At 33.5% G+C, this 15,196-nt stretch overlaps 1 protein-coding gene across 11 annotated transcripts in view; it reads left to right on the top strand.

Moving 5' to 3' along the window:
- The window catches only part of NBEA (neurobeachin), a 673,417-nt gene that overhangs the window by 302,368 nt on the left and 355,853 nt on the right, over positions 1–15,196 (top strand). For all 11 annotated transcript variants that reach the window (XM_027557433.1, XM_027557431.1, XM_027557423.1 and 8 more), the window contains one exon: positions 11,796–11,857. In XM_027557433.1, coding sequence (XP_027413234.1) covers positions 11,796–11,857 — 62 coding nt within the window. The remainder of the gene's footprint in view (positions 1–11,795; positions 11,858–15,196) is intronic.

Raw genomic sequence — 15,196 nt, 5'->3', positions numbered from 1 at the left:
TGATTATGTAAAAAAGTTATACAGATTATTTCAGTAGCTGTACTTTGCAACATATAATCTAGCAAGTATTCTCACTTTAGTTCTGCTTTCTATTAATGTATTTGTTTTGATACATGGAGAAATCTTGAGGTTTGATACTCTGTTAATGGGTGTTTTTATATATCAGATTAAATAAATTCTGTTTTACAAGTCGAACTATTGGTGATTTTTTATCTTAGAGTTATCTCTAAGTCAGTTTTTCCAAAAAAGTTAATAACTGCACACTGTGTGTGCGTGTCTGTGTATACTAGTTGCTCAGTTGTGTCTGAGCATTTGTGACACCATGGACTGTAGTGGGCCAGGGTCCTCTGTCCATGGTATTCTCTGGGCAGGAATACTGGAGCAGGTTTAGGTTAAATATTTCCTCTTATTCAATTTCACCCTTTTCCTATATCACAGTAAGAATTACTTTAATGACATCATTTATCTTGTTTACCAAGTCAACATCCCATAATAGTTCTGAGATAACGGTTCTCTTCATGTTGAACTGATGAGTTTGTCTGCTGTGTCCTCCATTAGAATGCAGGATTCTCTAGCACATGGAACGTATCTGTTTCATATCTGTGCCCTGCATATAGTAAGTATACAATGTTGTTTTTACAACTGAATCATGAAATGTCTTTAATTCTTGGGAATGACTAGCTCTTTTTTGTCAGATATTTTTTATTACCATTTATTATATCTCACTTCATAGATTTCCCAATTCATACAATTTCAAAAAGCAGCTGTTATTTGTAATAGTTCTATTATGGCAAAAATTAGAAGAAATAAAAACACCATTTACTTTAATAAATGGGTGTAATATTTTATGTTGAATTGTTATTTATTTTAATGACAGAGCATTTCACACCCTGACTTCTCTATTATTATCAGATTGTATTCTGGTACTTACAGAAGTATATAATTTGACTCTGAGTTGCGGATAGGTATGAATTGGATAGGCTTCCCAGGTGGCACTAGTGGTAAAGAACTGCCTGCCAGTGCAGGAGACATAGGAGACTCTGGTTCAATCCCTGGACCTGGAAGATCCCCTGGAGGAGGGCAGAACAACCCACTCCGGTATTCTTGCCTGGAGAGTCTCCACTGGCCGAGGAGCCTGGAGGGCTACATTCCATAGGGTCGCAAAGAGTTGGACACGACTGAAGTGACTTAGCATGCACACATGAGTTGAATATAGAGTTTTCTGGTATGGGTAAAATAATCTTGTTAATTTAGTGATCTATCCTTTTTTGATTATATAATTTTTGGCATATAATCTCTCTAAATTATTACTTAGGCAGAATATATACTTAGAATAACTTCTATGACTTTTGGCAGTATCTTAAAAAAAAAAAAACATTGAATTTTAAAATTGAAGGAATTTTCAAGTTCTTCCATGTTACAAAAGCTTTATTTTATTCTTAAGAATGAATAAAATTGGACTGATTACTCATCTCTATTTGATATTTTGTTTGAAATGGAGGATTTAGTAAAGAAGATTCTGCTTGGGTCAAATTTGAGAATTTATTGCTTTGAGCACAAATGAGTTTTCTGAAGTTCTAGCTTGTTTTCTCAAGAGCGCTTCGACAGTTTAAGCCTATAATTGGATAGAGTTAATGTACTCTTGAAAATATGTAAGTTTCATCTGACTGACCTCTACTTGAGCCTACCTTAAACTATACCCTCTCTTTCCTTGTTTATGCCTTAACTATTATATTTATCAAATAATTTTCTTTTACTAATTATGTTTCTTGTTTTTATCTTTGACTTTTTGAATCCATTGTTAAGAAAAGGAATTCATAGTATTTCCATTGTGTATTACATAAATATTTAAAAGAAAATGAGCCAGTGTTCTTCTGAATACAAAAATAAAGAACTTAAAGGTGTATTTTATTAAAAAGCAATTTTAAACTTAAATTTATTTAAACTTGAGAACTTAAAATTATTAAATATATTTATTTAAGAATATAGATAAATGAAAGTCAGAATTTGGATAGTTTGGAACTGTCAATATAGAAATTATTCACTTATACATACTGTGTTTAAAAGGAGGAGCCCACATTTTATAGAATATAAATTATTGTTTCATTTTTCATAACTAGCTATTGGTATAGCTATTTTTATTCAACTCTATTCATGTGATTTAATTGTATAAATGTCTTGCTTTTTTCTCTTGATTATTAATATTTCTTGAAATGAATTACATGGTTAAATATATATGTATTATTCTTAATAATTATTCAGGATCTGAGTCTCTAAGGTAATGTCAAAATTTGAAGCAGACATAGTTTAGTAGTTTTAAAATTTAATTGAGGCTTTTGGAATTTGAAGGAGCACAGGGAGAAGAGAAGAACGTTGTTGCAGAGGAGTGATACAGGAATAACAATTGGTTCTATAATTAAATTTAACCCAAAGAGAATTGCAGGATCCAGATGATTTATGATAGTGAAAATGTCTCTTATTTCCCTTATTTCACCCTTATTCATTGCTGTTGTGATTAAATCAGGAAGTTAAAGAAAAGGGCAAGACACTCAGGTCAATTACTTCTGTAGTGAAAACTTGAGTCTAATACTGTAGGTAACAGTATTTAATGAAGACCTCTATTTAAAATAATAGTTGTTTTAAGTTATTTGGAGGCATAGTACTGTATTATTTTTTTTGTATAATATTCTCTGTGGACACCTATATACATATATTTATGTGCCTTATTTTTGTAACTGGGATTTCATTCCTTGAGGTCAAAGATACCGTCATCTCTGTGGCTTACTTATAGTTCCTAAAATAAGTAGTTTAAATGAGAATATCTCAAGAGACAGCCAACTCAAAACTTGATCCCAAGTGATTTGGAAATTATAATCTATTGTTTAGCATGTGTAAATGTAAAATAGTATTTCTGTGGGATGTACAAAGAGAAGTGAAAGTCAGGTGGAGACAAAAAGTGACACTGAATACCAAGAATTTTCCAAGATATTTCCCTTGATGCAGCACTTTTGATAGGCTAGCACAAACATGGTTTCTAAAGCATAAGTAAAAAAGAGTAAATTTACATCAGTGTTTCATATTTTATAGGTGTTAATAATAGTACCATACGAATATTCTCTTCAGCAAGCAGGAGGAAATATCTATGTAGGTTCATTTTTTTTTTTTATTGTAACCTATCATTCCACGGAAGAGTTATCTGTGAAAGAATATTAGGAACTTCAACTTTATCACTATGCAAAAATTCTTAGCAGGAGCAAAACGATATTAAAGAAAACATATTCACAGTCAATAAGATTCCTAGGCTGTGTAAATACAATGACCAAAACCAAAAATAAACAAATGAAAAACAATTTAGAGTTTATTTCAATAAGTCAGTCAAAATGACAGGGGATTATGTAGCTACAATTACAGTTAGTCTTGTCTCTGAGCAATCTAAACATTCTAAATTTATAATTTAAAAGCACTTAGCCAACTATTCTCATATGGAAACAGATTTTTAGTCCTGAACATACAGAATTTTCATGGGAAAAGATGCAATATCAAATTACTTTGAGATGGCAATTAAAATTAATATTAATTTCTTTATGAATCATTGAAAATATTTCATGTGAAAGTACCACTGATTTCTGACTTAAAAAACAAACTCACATCTCTTATATTTTAATAGCTTAGAGCCTGATATATTCTGTAATTCAGATATTTTAGAATTTAAGAAGAGTAATAGGTGCTTGTACATGTATTTCATAGCATCTTTAGGGGAGCCTGGATTAACTTGTTACTTAAGCACATTAATATATCTACAGCAACATGTAGGGATAGTCACACTATTAATCACACTAAGTAGAATAAAGTTTGTAACTGCTGCTAAGTCACTTCAGTCATGTCTGACTCTATGTGACCCCATAGACGGCAGCCCACCAGGCTCCCCCGTCCCTGAGATTCTCCAAGCAAGAACACTGGAGTGGGTTGCCATTTCCTTCTCCAATGCATGAAAGTGAAAAGTGAAAGTGAAGTTGCTCAGTCATGTCTGACTCTTTGATACCCCATGGACTGCAGCCTACCAGGCTCCACCATCCATGGGATTTTCCAGGCAAGAGTACTGGAGTGGGTTGCCATTGCCTTCTCCAATGCATGAAAGTGAAAAGTGAAAGTGAAGTCACTTAGTCATGTCCAACTCTTAAAGACCCCATGAACTAGAGCCTACCAGGCTCCTCCGTCCATGGGATTTTACAGGCAAGAGTACTAGAGTGGGGTGCCATGGCTGATGATTAAGGTTATGACAATCGTGCAAGAAAGATTTTTTCCAGAGCTTTTTTGGATTTTGAAATTATAAAATGTCTACATCTAAAATATTTTCCCCTATAGCTTAAAAATTTGAAGATATATATATAAGTATGTGTGCATATGTATGTGTTCTCTGTCTCTGTCTCTCTCTCTCACATGAACAAACCTTGGAATGAGGAAATAGTTTTATTGGAAGACAGCCAAGCTCATTTGATTATGTATTGTCTGTGGCTGCTTTTGCAATACAGTGGCAGAGTTGAGTAGTTGTAGCAGAAATTTATTATTGTCACCTGACGCCATACCCTAACCCTAATATATTTTATCTGAGCCTTTACAGAAAATGTGTGCTAGCCCTAATACCTCCAGACTTCAGTTATGTTCCTCTTTTAAAGAGAGTAAGACTGCCATAAATTTGTCTTAGCTTAATATTTATGTAAACTAAAGTAAATCACTGAATGAATGAACTTTCATTGTCTGTGTAGTATTTTGAAAATAGTGTTTTTAATTTTCAATTAAAATTTATAGTCTAAATATAAAAATAAGCTGTAATTGTTTAATTACATTTTAAAAAGGGAAATGAACTTAATTTTATTTTTGTTTCTTGAAGGTAATATTATGCATTGTTTCTAGTTATACAGTTTTAAATTCCATGAAACATATAGGCAAATCTTGAAGTGTCCAATTAAAATAGTATGTAATACTACATAGACATATATTAATAGCAATAATAATACAAATTCAGACCCTTATTGGTATTTCAAAGGATGTTTAATATTAATTTAATATTAATTTTTTGTTTAATTTTGATTTTTTAGTTTTAAGTTATAAAGCCACACTAATTTCTCAGTTTGATAATTGATAAGTTTTTGACCTTATTAAGTTTTGTGCTGGTGCTCAGTGGCTAAATCATATCAAAGTTTCTGTGACCCCATGGACTGTAACCCACCAGGCTCCTCTGTTCATGCAATTTCTCAGTCAAGAATACTGGAATGGGTTGCCATTTTCTTCTCCAGGGAATCTTCCCAACTCAAGAATCGAACCCATGTCCTCTGCATTGGCAGGTGAATTCTTTACCGCCAAGTGACCTGGGAAGCCACAATTTGGGCACTTCTAAAAGTTAAAATCATTAGAAAGTTATTTAAAAACTAAATTGGATGACTTTCCCCCTTTTTTTGCTTATACGATTAGCATCATGCAACTCAGAAGTCACAGTCCCTATGAATTCTCCTCGGCAGAGCTGCTCACTACCCTTTCTGTGTGTCTAACACTCTGTTGTCTCTGTGTATCTCCTAAGAGTCTATGTCATGATTATTTGTTTATATAAACTGTCCCACTTTTGTCACTTATTTTTAAACTTAGCACGTGGCCTGGTATCTGGCACATAAGACAGAATGCTCAATAAATGCTTTTTTAATACATTAGGCTCTTGTTCTTAAAAGAATACTCTTATTTTTCCTTAAAATCTTTTTTCTCCAACATTTATATAAATATACATCAACTATTTATTTACTCAGTGAATGGTGGTTTTTAGATTTATTCTTTTAATTAAAGTTTACTGAGAATATACTCGGAGCACTGCCCCAGGCATAGACGTGTAGGCTCTTCTCCCTTGGGAGAGGGCCCTTGCTGAAAGAAAACAATGGTCCTTAGAAGATGAGTCCCACCTCCAAGTATGACTCCTTGTTTGTCACCATAACACCTCGTACTCTTCACCTCCCGCCATAAGGGGGCATCCTGTTAGACATGGAATTTTTCCACACTGTCTTAAAGCATGTAAACTTGATCTTGTAATTCTGTGTATACATGAAGTCAGACTCAAACATTGAACAAAAGTGTCAGCATTTCTTGTATTAAAGAAAGACGGTTGTATCCCAAAGGGCAAACTTTTAACATTCATTTTACAGTTTAGTGGGATTTGGTGGGGGTTTTGTTCTTGCTGTTTCTAAAAGTTGAAGCTGATTTCTCACCCCTAGTAAATGGAAACCCAAAAAAATGCCAGTGACATGAATGGTCCTTTACTGATCTGGACCCAGCAAATTTTTGCTGCATGGGTCTGGACCATCTCAAATTTGTCCACCTAATTCATCTTATCAAATACATGTATCTTGGCCAGTCAGCTAGCCAACCTTATCTTTCAACACGTTTTTGAATTCACTTTACACTGGTAAGATACTATGATCTATAGTTCAGTTCAATTCAGTTGCTCAGTCGTGTCCAACCCTTTGCAACCCCATGAATTGCAGCACGCCAGGCCTCCCTGTCCGTCACCAACTCCTGGAGTTCACTCAAACTCATGTCCTTCGAGTTGGTGACGCCATCCAGCCATCTCATCCTCTGTCATCCCCTTCTCCTCCTGACCACAATCCCTCCCATAGTCTTTTCCAATGAGTCAACTCTTCGCATGAGGTGGCCAAAGTATTGGACTTTCAGCTTTAGCATCAGTCCTTCCAAGGAACACCCAGGACTGATCTCTTGTAGAATGGACTGGTTGGATCTCCTTGCAGTCCAAGGGACTCTCAAGAGTCTTCTCCAACACCACAGTTCCAAAACATCAATTCTTCAGCGCTCAGCTTTCTTCACAGTCCAACTCTTACATCCATACATGACCACTGAAAAAACCATAGCCTTGACTAGACGGACCTTTGTTGGCAAAGTAATGTCTCTGCTTTTGAATATGCTATCTAGGTTGGTTATAACTTTCCTTCCAAGGAGTAAGTGTCTTTTAATTTTGTGGCTGCAGTCACCATCTGCAGTGATTTTGGAGCCCAGAAAAATAAAGTCTGCCACTGTTTCCACTGTTTCCCCATCCATTTCCCAAGAAGTGATGGGACCAGATGCCATGATCTTAGTTTTTGGAATATTGAGCTTTAAGCCAACTTTTTCACTCTCCTCTTTCATCAAGAGGCTTTTTAGTTCCTCTTCACTTTCTGCCATAAGGGTGTCATCTGCATATCTGAGGTTATTGATATTTCTCCCAGCAATCTTGATTCCAGCTTGTGCTTCTTCCAGCGCAGCATTTCCCATGATGTACTGTGCATAGAAGTTAAATAAGCAGGGTGACAATGTACAGCCTGAACATACTCCTTTTCCAATTTGGAACCAGTCTGTTGTTCCATGTCCAGTTCTAACTGTTGCTTCCTGACCTGCATATAGGTTTCTCAAGAGGCAGGTCAGGTGGTCTGGGATTCCCATTTGTTTCACAATTTTCCACAGTTTATTGTGATCCACAGTCAAAGGCTTTGGCATGGTCAATAAAACAGAAATATATATTTTTATGGAACTGTCTTCCTTTTTTCCATGATCCAGCGGATGTTGGCAGTTTGATCTCTGGTTCCTCTGCCTTTTCTAAAACCAGCGTGAACATCTGGAAGTTCACAGTTCACGTATTGCTGATGGCTGGCTTGGAGAATTTTGAGCATTACTTTACTAGCATGTGAGATGAGTGCAATTGTGTGGTAGTTTGAGCATTCTTTGGCATTGCCTTTCTTTGGATTGGAATGAAAACTGACCTTTTCCAGTCCTGTGGCCACTGCTGAGTTTTCCACATTTGCTGGCATATTGAGTGCAGCACTTTCACAGCATCATCTTTCAGGATTTGAAATAGCTCAGCTGGAATTCCATCACCTCCACTAGCTTTGTTCGTAGTGATGCTTTCTAAGGCCCACTTGACTTCACATTCCAGGATGTCTGGCTCTAGGTGAGTGATTACACCATCATGATTATCTTGGTCATGAAGATCTTTTTTGTACAATTCTTCTGTGTATTCTTACCACCTCTTCTTAATATCTTCTGCTTCTGTTAGGTCCATGCCATTTCTGTCCTTATCGAGCCCATCTTTGCATGAAATGTTCCCTTGGTATCTCTAATTTTCTTGAAGAGATCTCTAGTCTTTCCCATTCTGTTGTTTTCCTCTATTTCCTTTCATTGATCACTGAGGAAGGCTTTATCTCTCCTCGCTATTCTTTGGAACTCTGCATTCAAATGCTTAGATCTTTCCTTTTCTCCTTTGCTTTTCGCTTCTCTTCTTTTCACAGCTATTTGTAAGGCCTCCCCAGACAGCCATTTTGCTTTTTTGCATTTCTTTTCCATGGGAATGGTCTTGATCCCTGTTTCCTATACAATGTCATGAACCTCTATCCATAGTTCATATACAGTATTCCATCATTGTTTCTAGTCAGAATATTTATTCTGGTTAGCATATATCTGCAGATAAAGGTGGCTTTTTGTTGTATTTGTTGGAGGAGCACATAAGTTTAATTCCCTTGGGGCCTACTTCTTAATTGACAAGGTGAGAAAAGTCATCATGGAATAGAAATAACTAATCCTTAGTATCATTTCCCATTGTATCCCTTTCTCTATATTCTTCTTCTTAACTTTCAAAAACGTGTAATTTTATTTCTTTCAGTTGGAGATATATAATCTTTGAATTTTATCTTAACCCTCCAGTCCCACTTTCTCACACTGTGTATATTTTGATCAGCCCAGCTACTAGAAAGGTCTTCTCAGGATTTATTGGTCCTCTGCTCCCTCTGTACTTTTTGTTAAGCTTTTTGTTCCCACATCTGACCAACATATATGTTATCTTCTCCTAGAAAACTGTCAAAATCACCCAAGATGGAATTAACCATTATGATCTTTCTCACTGTCACATGTTGTTATCCTGTTAGTATCAAATTGTTTTAGTATCAAATTGTTTAAACAGCTCTGCAGCAGATGAGAAATGGGCTTTTGAGTTAGATGACTTGAATTCAGGTTCCAGTTCCACCACTGACTGAATGAAACACCTTGGGCTAGTCACTGAATCCCTTCATTTTTTAACCTACCACATGAGGTAATAATAACTAGTTCAAATAGTTGTTAAGAGAATCAAATAAAACAGCATGTATAAATGCAACCTGTAAATGATCAAGTTCTTTGTAAGTGTTAGATAATCTTAGATTTGAATTGAAAGATGGAGCCCTTAGGAAGATGTAGATACTGTTGTATTATTTATACTCCTGAGTGCTAACACTGTCCTTTACTCATACAAGGGGTTTTCAAATGAGTTGATTTGATGATAAATTTCTTGCCAGATACAAAAAGGAAAACAAAATCACATCTCATTTGAGACATATGCTTGTAAAATACTTGCTTTATGCATATATAGCCTGAGTTATTTGTAGCATTGCTAGATAAATTTGGCTTTCTTAAGCTTATGGCTAAAGTTGTACAAAATCACATTTATTGCTTTCACCTTAAAATTTCAAAAATAAGTGCTTTTATTATTTATAGAATGTGCAAGGATACTGTCGTCAGTGTTTGTATTTTCAATAGCTCTATTAAATGTCTCAATATCTCTAGATATCTTCAGTGCATATCTCTAATAAAAATCCATTTGTCTTAGTAATACTTTTGTTGACACTTAGAAATAGTGCCAACCAAAATGATTATAAAGTTTTTGAAAGGTGATGACCCTTCCAAAATTGTCTCTGCTTGTGTTCTCATGGCAAAATTAGGTTTTCATTTTTGTTTCTTTTTTTTTTTCAATTTGAAGAGGGTCCATTATCATTCTGTTCGTTCTAATTACATCTCATTAGTAAAGGTGCAAAGATATAGTGACCTGAAATCACAATGGCCATTTTCAAAGTTCCCAGAATACTTTTTATCAAATTGCAGTTTCACTATCCTGTCATTTTGTTATCACTTCCTTGAACAAAAGCATTGACGGAGCATTTGTCTATATTTTTCTTATTATGGAATGATAGTATATATTTGGGGAAAAATATGGATATTCTTGTTACATGCAGTTCTTTAGAAGTTCATTTAAAATTAGTCTGTGAGAAATGAATATAACTGCATATTTTTTTCTGATTTGTAAAAACTGTATGTATTTCAAAACTCTAGTACACAGAATATATGATGAATAATTCTTTGTATAATCAATCATTATATAGCCTTGTAACCTAATACTTCATTATATAGCCTTACAGTCTAAAATCTAAATTGATATGCAGTACAAATTTTAATTTTTTAATTCTTCTACTATGCATAGCTCTTTGGCCTTCTACTTAGTTTTTCTTTGTCTGAATTTCAAATAGTTGAGTAGCCAACAGGTGATAAACGTCCCATTAATCTTTCTGACTCTAGCTCCTGAGCATTAGAATCGCTGATCAATTACAACAATTGTCTCTTAAATGAGCTTTTCACATCTGCCTCTTATTTCATTAGTTAGCTGTCTGCCCAAAGATCTGATAAAATGGAATACTGGTGCCTTTTTACAACTTGTTCTGTAGGTCTGCACATTAAGGGTAGAGTTGTTAGCAGAATGGGCACAAAAGGGTATTTATCCACTCCCTACAATAAATATACGTGCTAGTGTCTGGAAGACATTTGAGACTCTTTACTGAAATCACCTTAAGAAGGAAAAAATAACTGGTTCACTTTAGCTAGCTATTTAGCAACAGCTAATGTAAGATCGGGCTTCCCTGGTAGCATGGCATTTCTCATTATGCAGTGCTTTTACTGATTATATTTGTCTTCATATAAAAAGAAAAATGAGTCTATTAATTTAGTTAATTTTAGAAACAGTTAAAAACTTTTAAAAATATATTTTAAATTAGCAAACATCATGATTAACATACTGTCCTCCAGAGATTGTTATTAATCCTTGGTTACATTTTTCTCTATATGTTAAAAATACTACCCAATCATGACCTGCCTTCTCTTCTTATACAGCAGTCATCCTTTGAATGGAAAAAAAGTCAATGAATAATATATATAATCAACATTTAGACTGTTTTTAAGAAGAGTATTTTCTTACCTGTAGAATGGTAATAATAATAGTATGTCACAAAATATAATGAGAACTAAAGGAGATGTTTGTACATAAGGCACTTAACACAGTACCCAGCACATAGCACGTGATCAATGAGTAGTAGCCATTATAACATTGAATTCTTTTTACTTCTGACTTCTATTCAGAGACTTTGGAAGCAGAACAATGGAATATTTTATTTTATAAGTATTGTATAACATGCTTATTGTATGAGAAATTCATTTTTTTAATATTTCAAAATTCATTTAACCATTGAAAACCTATGGGTAGATATAATAAAGTAAAAATTATTTTAATTTTGTCTTTTGGAAGAAAATTTAGATAGATATTCAGTGATTATTGTTCTATATTTCTGGAGACAATCACATTGTAAATGTCATTGGAATAAAAGGAGCTCTAACTGGCTTATCAGTTTTGAAAGCTACACATGCCTTGTTTAAATATAAGAAATGCCCTGACCAAATAAATAACCCAAGTCTGAGGTCAATTTTTATGTATTTTTCATATCTTCTTGAAATATCTGTATATTTTGAAATTAATGCTATAAGAATGTGTTACTGAGTATCTCAATTCATTTTACTTTAGGAATTCTATTTTTTAATAATGTTTTATAAGTTAAAACTATATAATGAATTAACTTAGAATGATGATTTCTACCACTGTTATTTCATTTTATTTTAACCTTTCTTTTTTGTAGGCCTCGTTTGTATGAAGTCCAGCACATCTGTAGTTGAGCTTGTTATGCTGCTTTGTTCTCAGGTATGAAATCTTAATCATGTGATTACATTAAACTACATGAGGATTGCTTTATGTCATTAAACAGGAGAATGGATGTAAATAAATATGTATATGTTTATGTATTTTAAAATATCTATTATCTCATAGATGAAGAAAATAGAGATATGTATTTATGTAAATGATCTTACCATGCAAATATTGATTTAATCTCCCGCCTTCTCCCCTCCTGTTAGCTGTCTTATTTTCCATCTTACCTAGCCTTCTATTGTTCCTTATTTTTTAATTTCTGCAAATATATATATATATATAATTTGTTATAGCTATTTTGATACCCTTCTTTACATCCATCTTTTTTAAATTATAGAGTAGTATTTATAATTTTGATGTTCATTGTTAATTAATATGGTTTCTTTTTCACTATTAGAGATAACGCAAACTGGAGGTTGTTTTTCTAATGCAATAGCCAGAGTATAAAACACAGCTGATCAGTGAGGGATTTTTGATATGATACATTGCTGCTTTCCCTTTTTTAATGTAATTTATATATTTCAGTATAAAATCTAAAAATCTACTTATACTATTTATCTTTAATAATCAGAATTAAAAATAGAATTATAATTTCTGGCTATTGTTTTTTTAAGCAATTAGAAGAAAATAGTATGTAACATTTTTCTGATAACCAAAATAGGACCTAATGGTCTTTCTTCTCGCCAGCTCTGCCAAGTCTCCTGGTGGTCCTGATTTTCACATAAGTATTAAATATTTTGTAATATGAGAATGAAAAAAGAACTTATGTATGTTTGTAATAAGTAGTTTTTACATCCTAATTTCCTCAGTAGAAAGGAAAATTTATATATACTGTTTCTATTTACTGACCTGAGGTCTGACTAAAATCACAACTAACTTCCAAATAAATAGCAATAGGGCTTCAACCAATCCTTTAAAGCATCAACAAAAGTAAAACAACCAAAACTTACCTATTTTTCAGTCTTCAGGTTTACTTTCTTCAAGAATATATTCATAGGGATATCATTAGATCCATTTTCCACTTTTCATCCAGATACATAAATAAGGAAGATGTTAAAGGAAACAGCATCCCTGGCAGGAGTTCATCTGCAGGACATTTGAGAATTGTTACCCAAAGCCAGAGTCCTGAGTTCGAGAGACACTGTGAAATCTGTCTGGACCTCATAGGTTCTTGATGATGCCAGGTTGAAAGAAATGGTTTCATGGGGGAAAATAATGTAAAATTCCTTCTTCCTTAGCTCCTGGTTTCACTGCAGTTCAGAAAAATAAAGAAGAATGTAGCATTAGGGTCTAGTGTCTTTGATGGCCTCATCATCTAATCATAGGTTTAACATTACTCATTTGCTGGCTCCAGGAATTCCTGCCATTAAGGGCCCTAGAGATGAAACTTTGCCTCAGTTATTGATTGAAAGGAAGAGTGAGAAATTTAAGCTCTCTATGCAGTGCACTTTCTTTCAGTGTTTCAGCAAAGCTGTATTATAAACATGTCTCTCAACTTGATCTTTAGGTTGAATGTCTAAAATAATTCAGTGCATTTTAAATATTTAAGTGGTTTATTGATTTAAAATACCTTGTTTAAATGGTTTAAAAGTCTTTATTAAAAAAAAAAAAAACAAGCTGCAGTTGTTTCATTTTCTGTTAAGCTGAAAAACTGTACTTTCCACAAAATATTTTTAAAGAAATAACTGATAAATCAGTAATCTTCCTTTGATGCAATTCAGATGGGAATAATTCACTGTTCTACTTTAAAATTAGCTTATAAAAACATCTTTTGCAGATCATTCATTGTTGGACAGATATATAAAACCTTGGCTTTGAGGACACAAAAAATGGACATGTCTTCAGAATTTCTTAAAATAATCTGCCATTTTCTCCACGACTCAAATTCATGATGATTTATATCCTGTTTTCATCCATTAGCCAGACAACATAGCAGTAGCAGACTTCTGATAAAGAGAGATAAATATAGGTGCGGGTGCTGTGGAGATTGCTTAGCAAGCAGCTCTGTCCAATGGCTGAGTTCTCTCCTTCAGACCTTAATGCATTTCTTTGACAATGGAGCTGATCCCTATAGAATTAGCATGGTTCTGTAGGCTTTTTTTTTTGGTGCCAAGGCAGAGGCAATCCTGAGGAATTCTTAGAACAGCAGAGTTTTGAGTTGTTTTTCTTCTGTTTTACAGTTAGCCCTTTGCACATGTTGATATAACTCCATGTTATTATGATCAGCAGTTATTAGTACTAATAAAATAGTATTAATCTGGAAATCTGAATGAATAACTATCTTGATGGACTGCATGAGTAAGTTTTTCCCACAGTGGGAACACACAACAAAGATGTTATCCACACTGTGGTTTAATTATTGGTTAAAATAAGTTTTCAATGCAAATGGAATTTTCTGGTTTATTTATTTGTTTAGAATTTGTTTTTTTTTTCTCTAAATTTGGATAAAACATGGAAAGATAACATTTTGTTTGGAGAAAACAGGTAGTGAAGAACAGAAAAAGGAAAGGAAAAAGCAGCATTTCTCACAGCATTTGTTTTTCTTTCATTAGATGCCTTTATTTTGATGCTTTTGATTTCGGAAATTTCATGTTAACTACCACATATTATTAAGTCTATCAGCTTTTCTTTTCTTTTTATCTTGAGCTCTTGAATAAACTTACTATTGCCAGTGGTTTGTGTGCAAAATATGGTCTAAATTTACATGCGATCATATTACAAGTGTCTGAAGGTACTTGTCAAGGATAATTCAGTTCATATGGACAGTCTTTTAAACTCTAAGGCACATACATGCCAGTGGAATTTTAGGTCTCTTGAAAAACATATTTTAAGTTCTAAGGTGCTATTAGCATTATCATTATATTGCATTAACTGTTCCACAGATATTCAAAAACATTTTTTTACTGGATATGGAGTTTTCTTCTTCCTATAAATCTCATGACATAAAAGTAAATTTCAAGATTTACCTATTCTTCTTTTCTTTCAATTTGTTTTTAAAATGTACTTAGTAGTATCTTTTTTAAAAATTAAGAGTAAAATGAACTGGAGTAAAATAATATAAAGTGTCTTGAAAAGTCAGTGCTTAATCAGTGAATATAGTGTTTCCTCCAGAGTTCTTCAGTATCTCACAGGTCTACTATTGTCCTCTGTCGACTTCTTTAAGTTTCACAATCAGATGTGGTTGAGATGCTTTTCATTATTCTGTATATGTACCTTATTTTTCCATTACATTATTCTGAATGTATTATATTCTTTGATGAAGAGCAGATTTAGTTTTCAAGTAAACTTTTTAAGGTACTATAATAGTTTCTAATTATTTCCAGATTTTTTTTA

This window comes from Bos indicus x Bos taurus, chromosome 12 (genome assembly GCF_003369695.1).
Source record: "Bos indicus x Bos taurus breed Angus x Brahman F1 hybrid chromosome 12, Bos_hybrid_MaternalHap_v2.0, whole genome shotgun sequence".
Taxonomy (NCBI): Eukaryota; Metazoa; Chordata; class Mammalia; order Artiodactyla; family Bovidae; genus Bos; species Bos indicus x Bos taurus.
The sequence above is the reverse complement of the archived record's forward strand: the minus strand, read 5'-3'. Positions and strand labels throughout refer to the sequence as shown.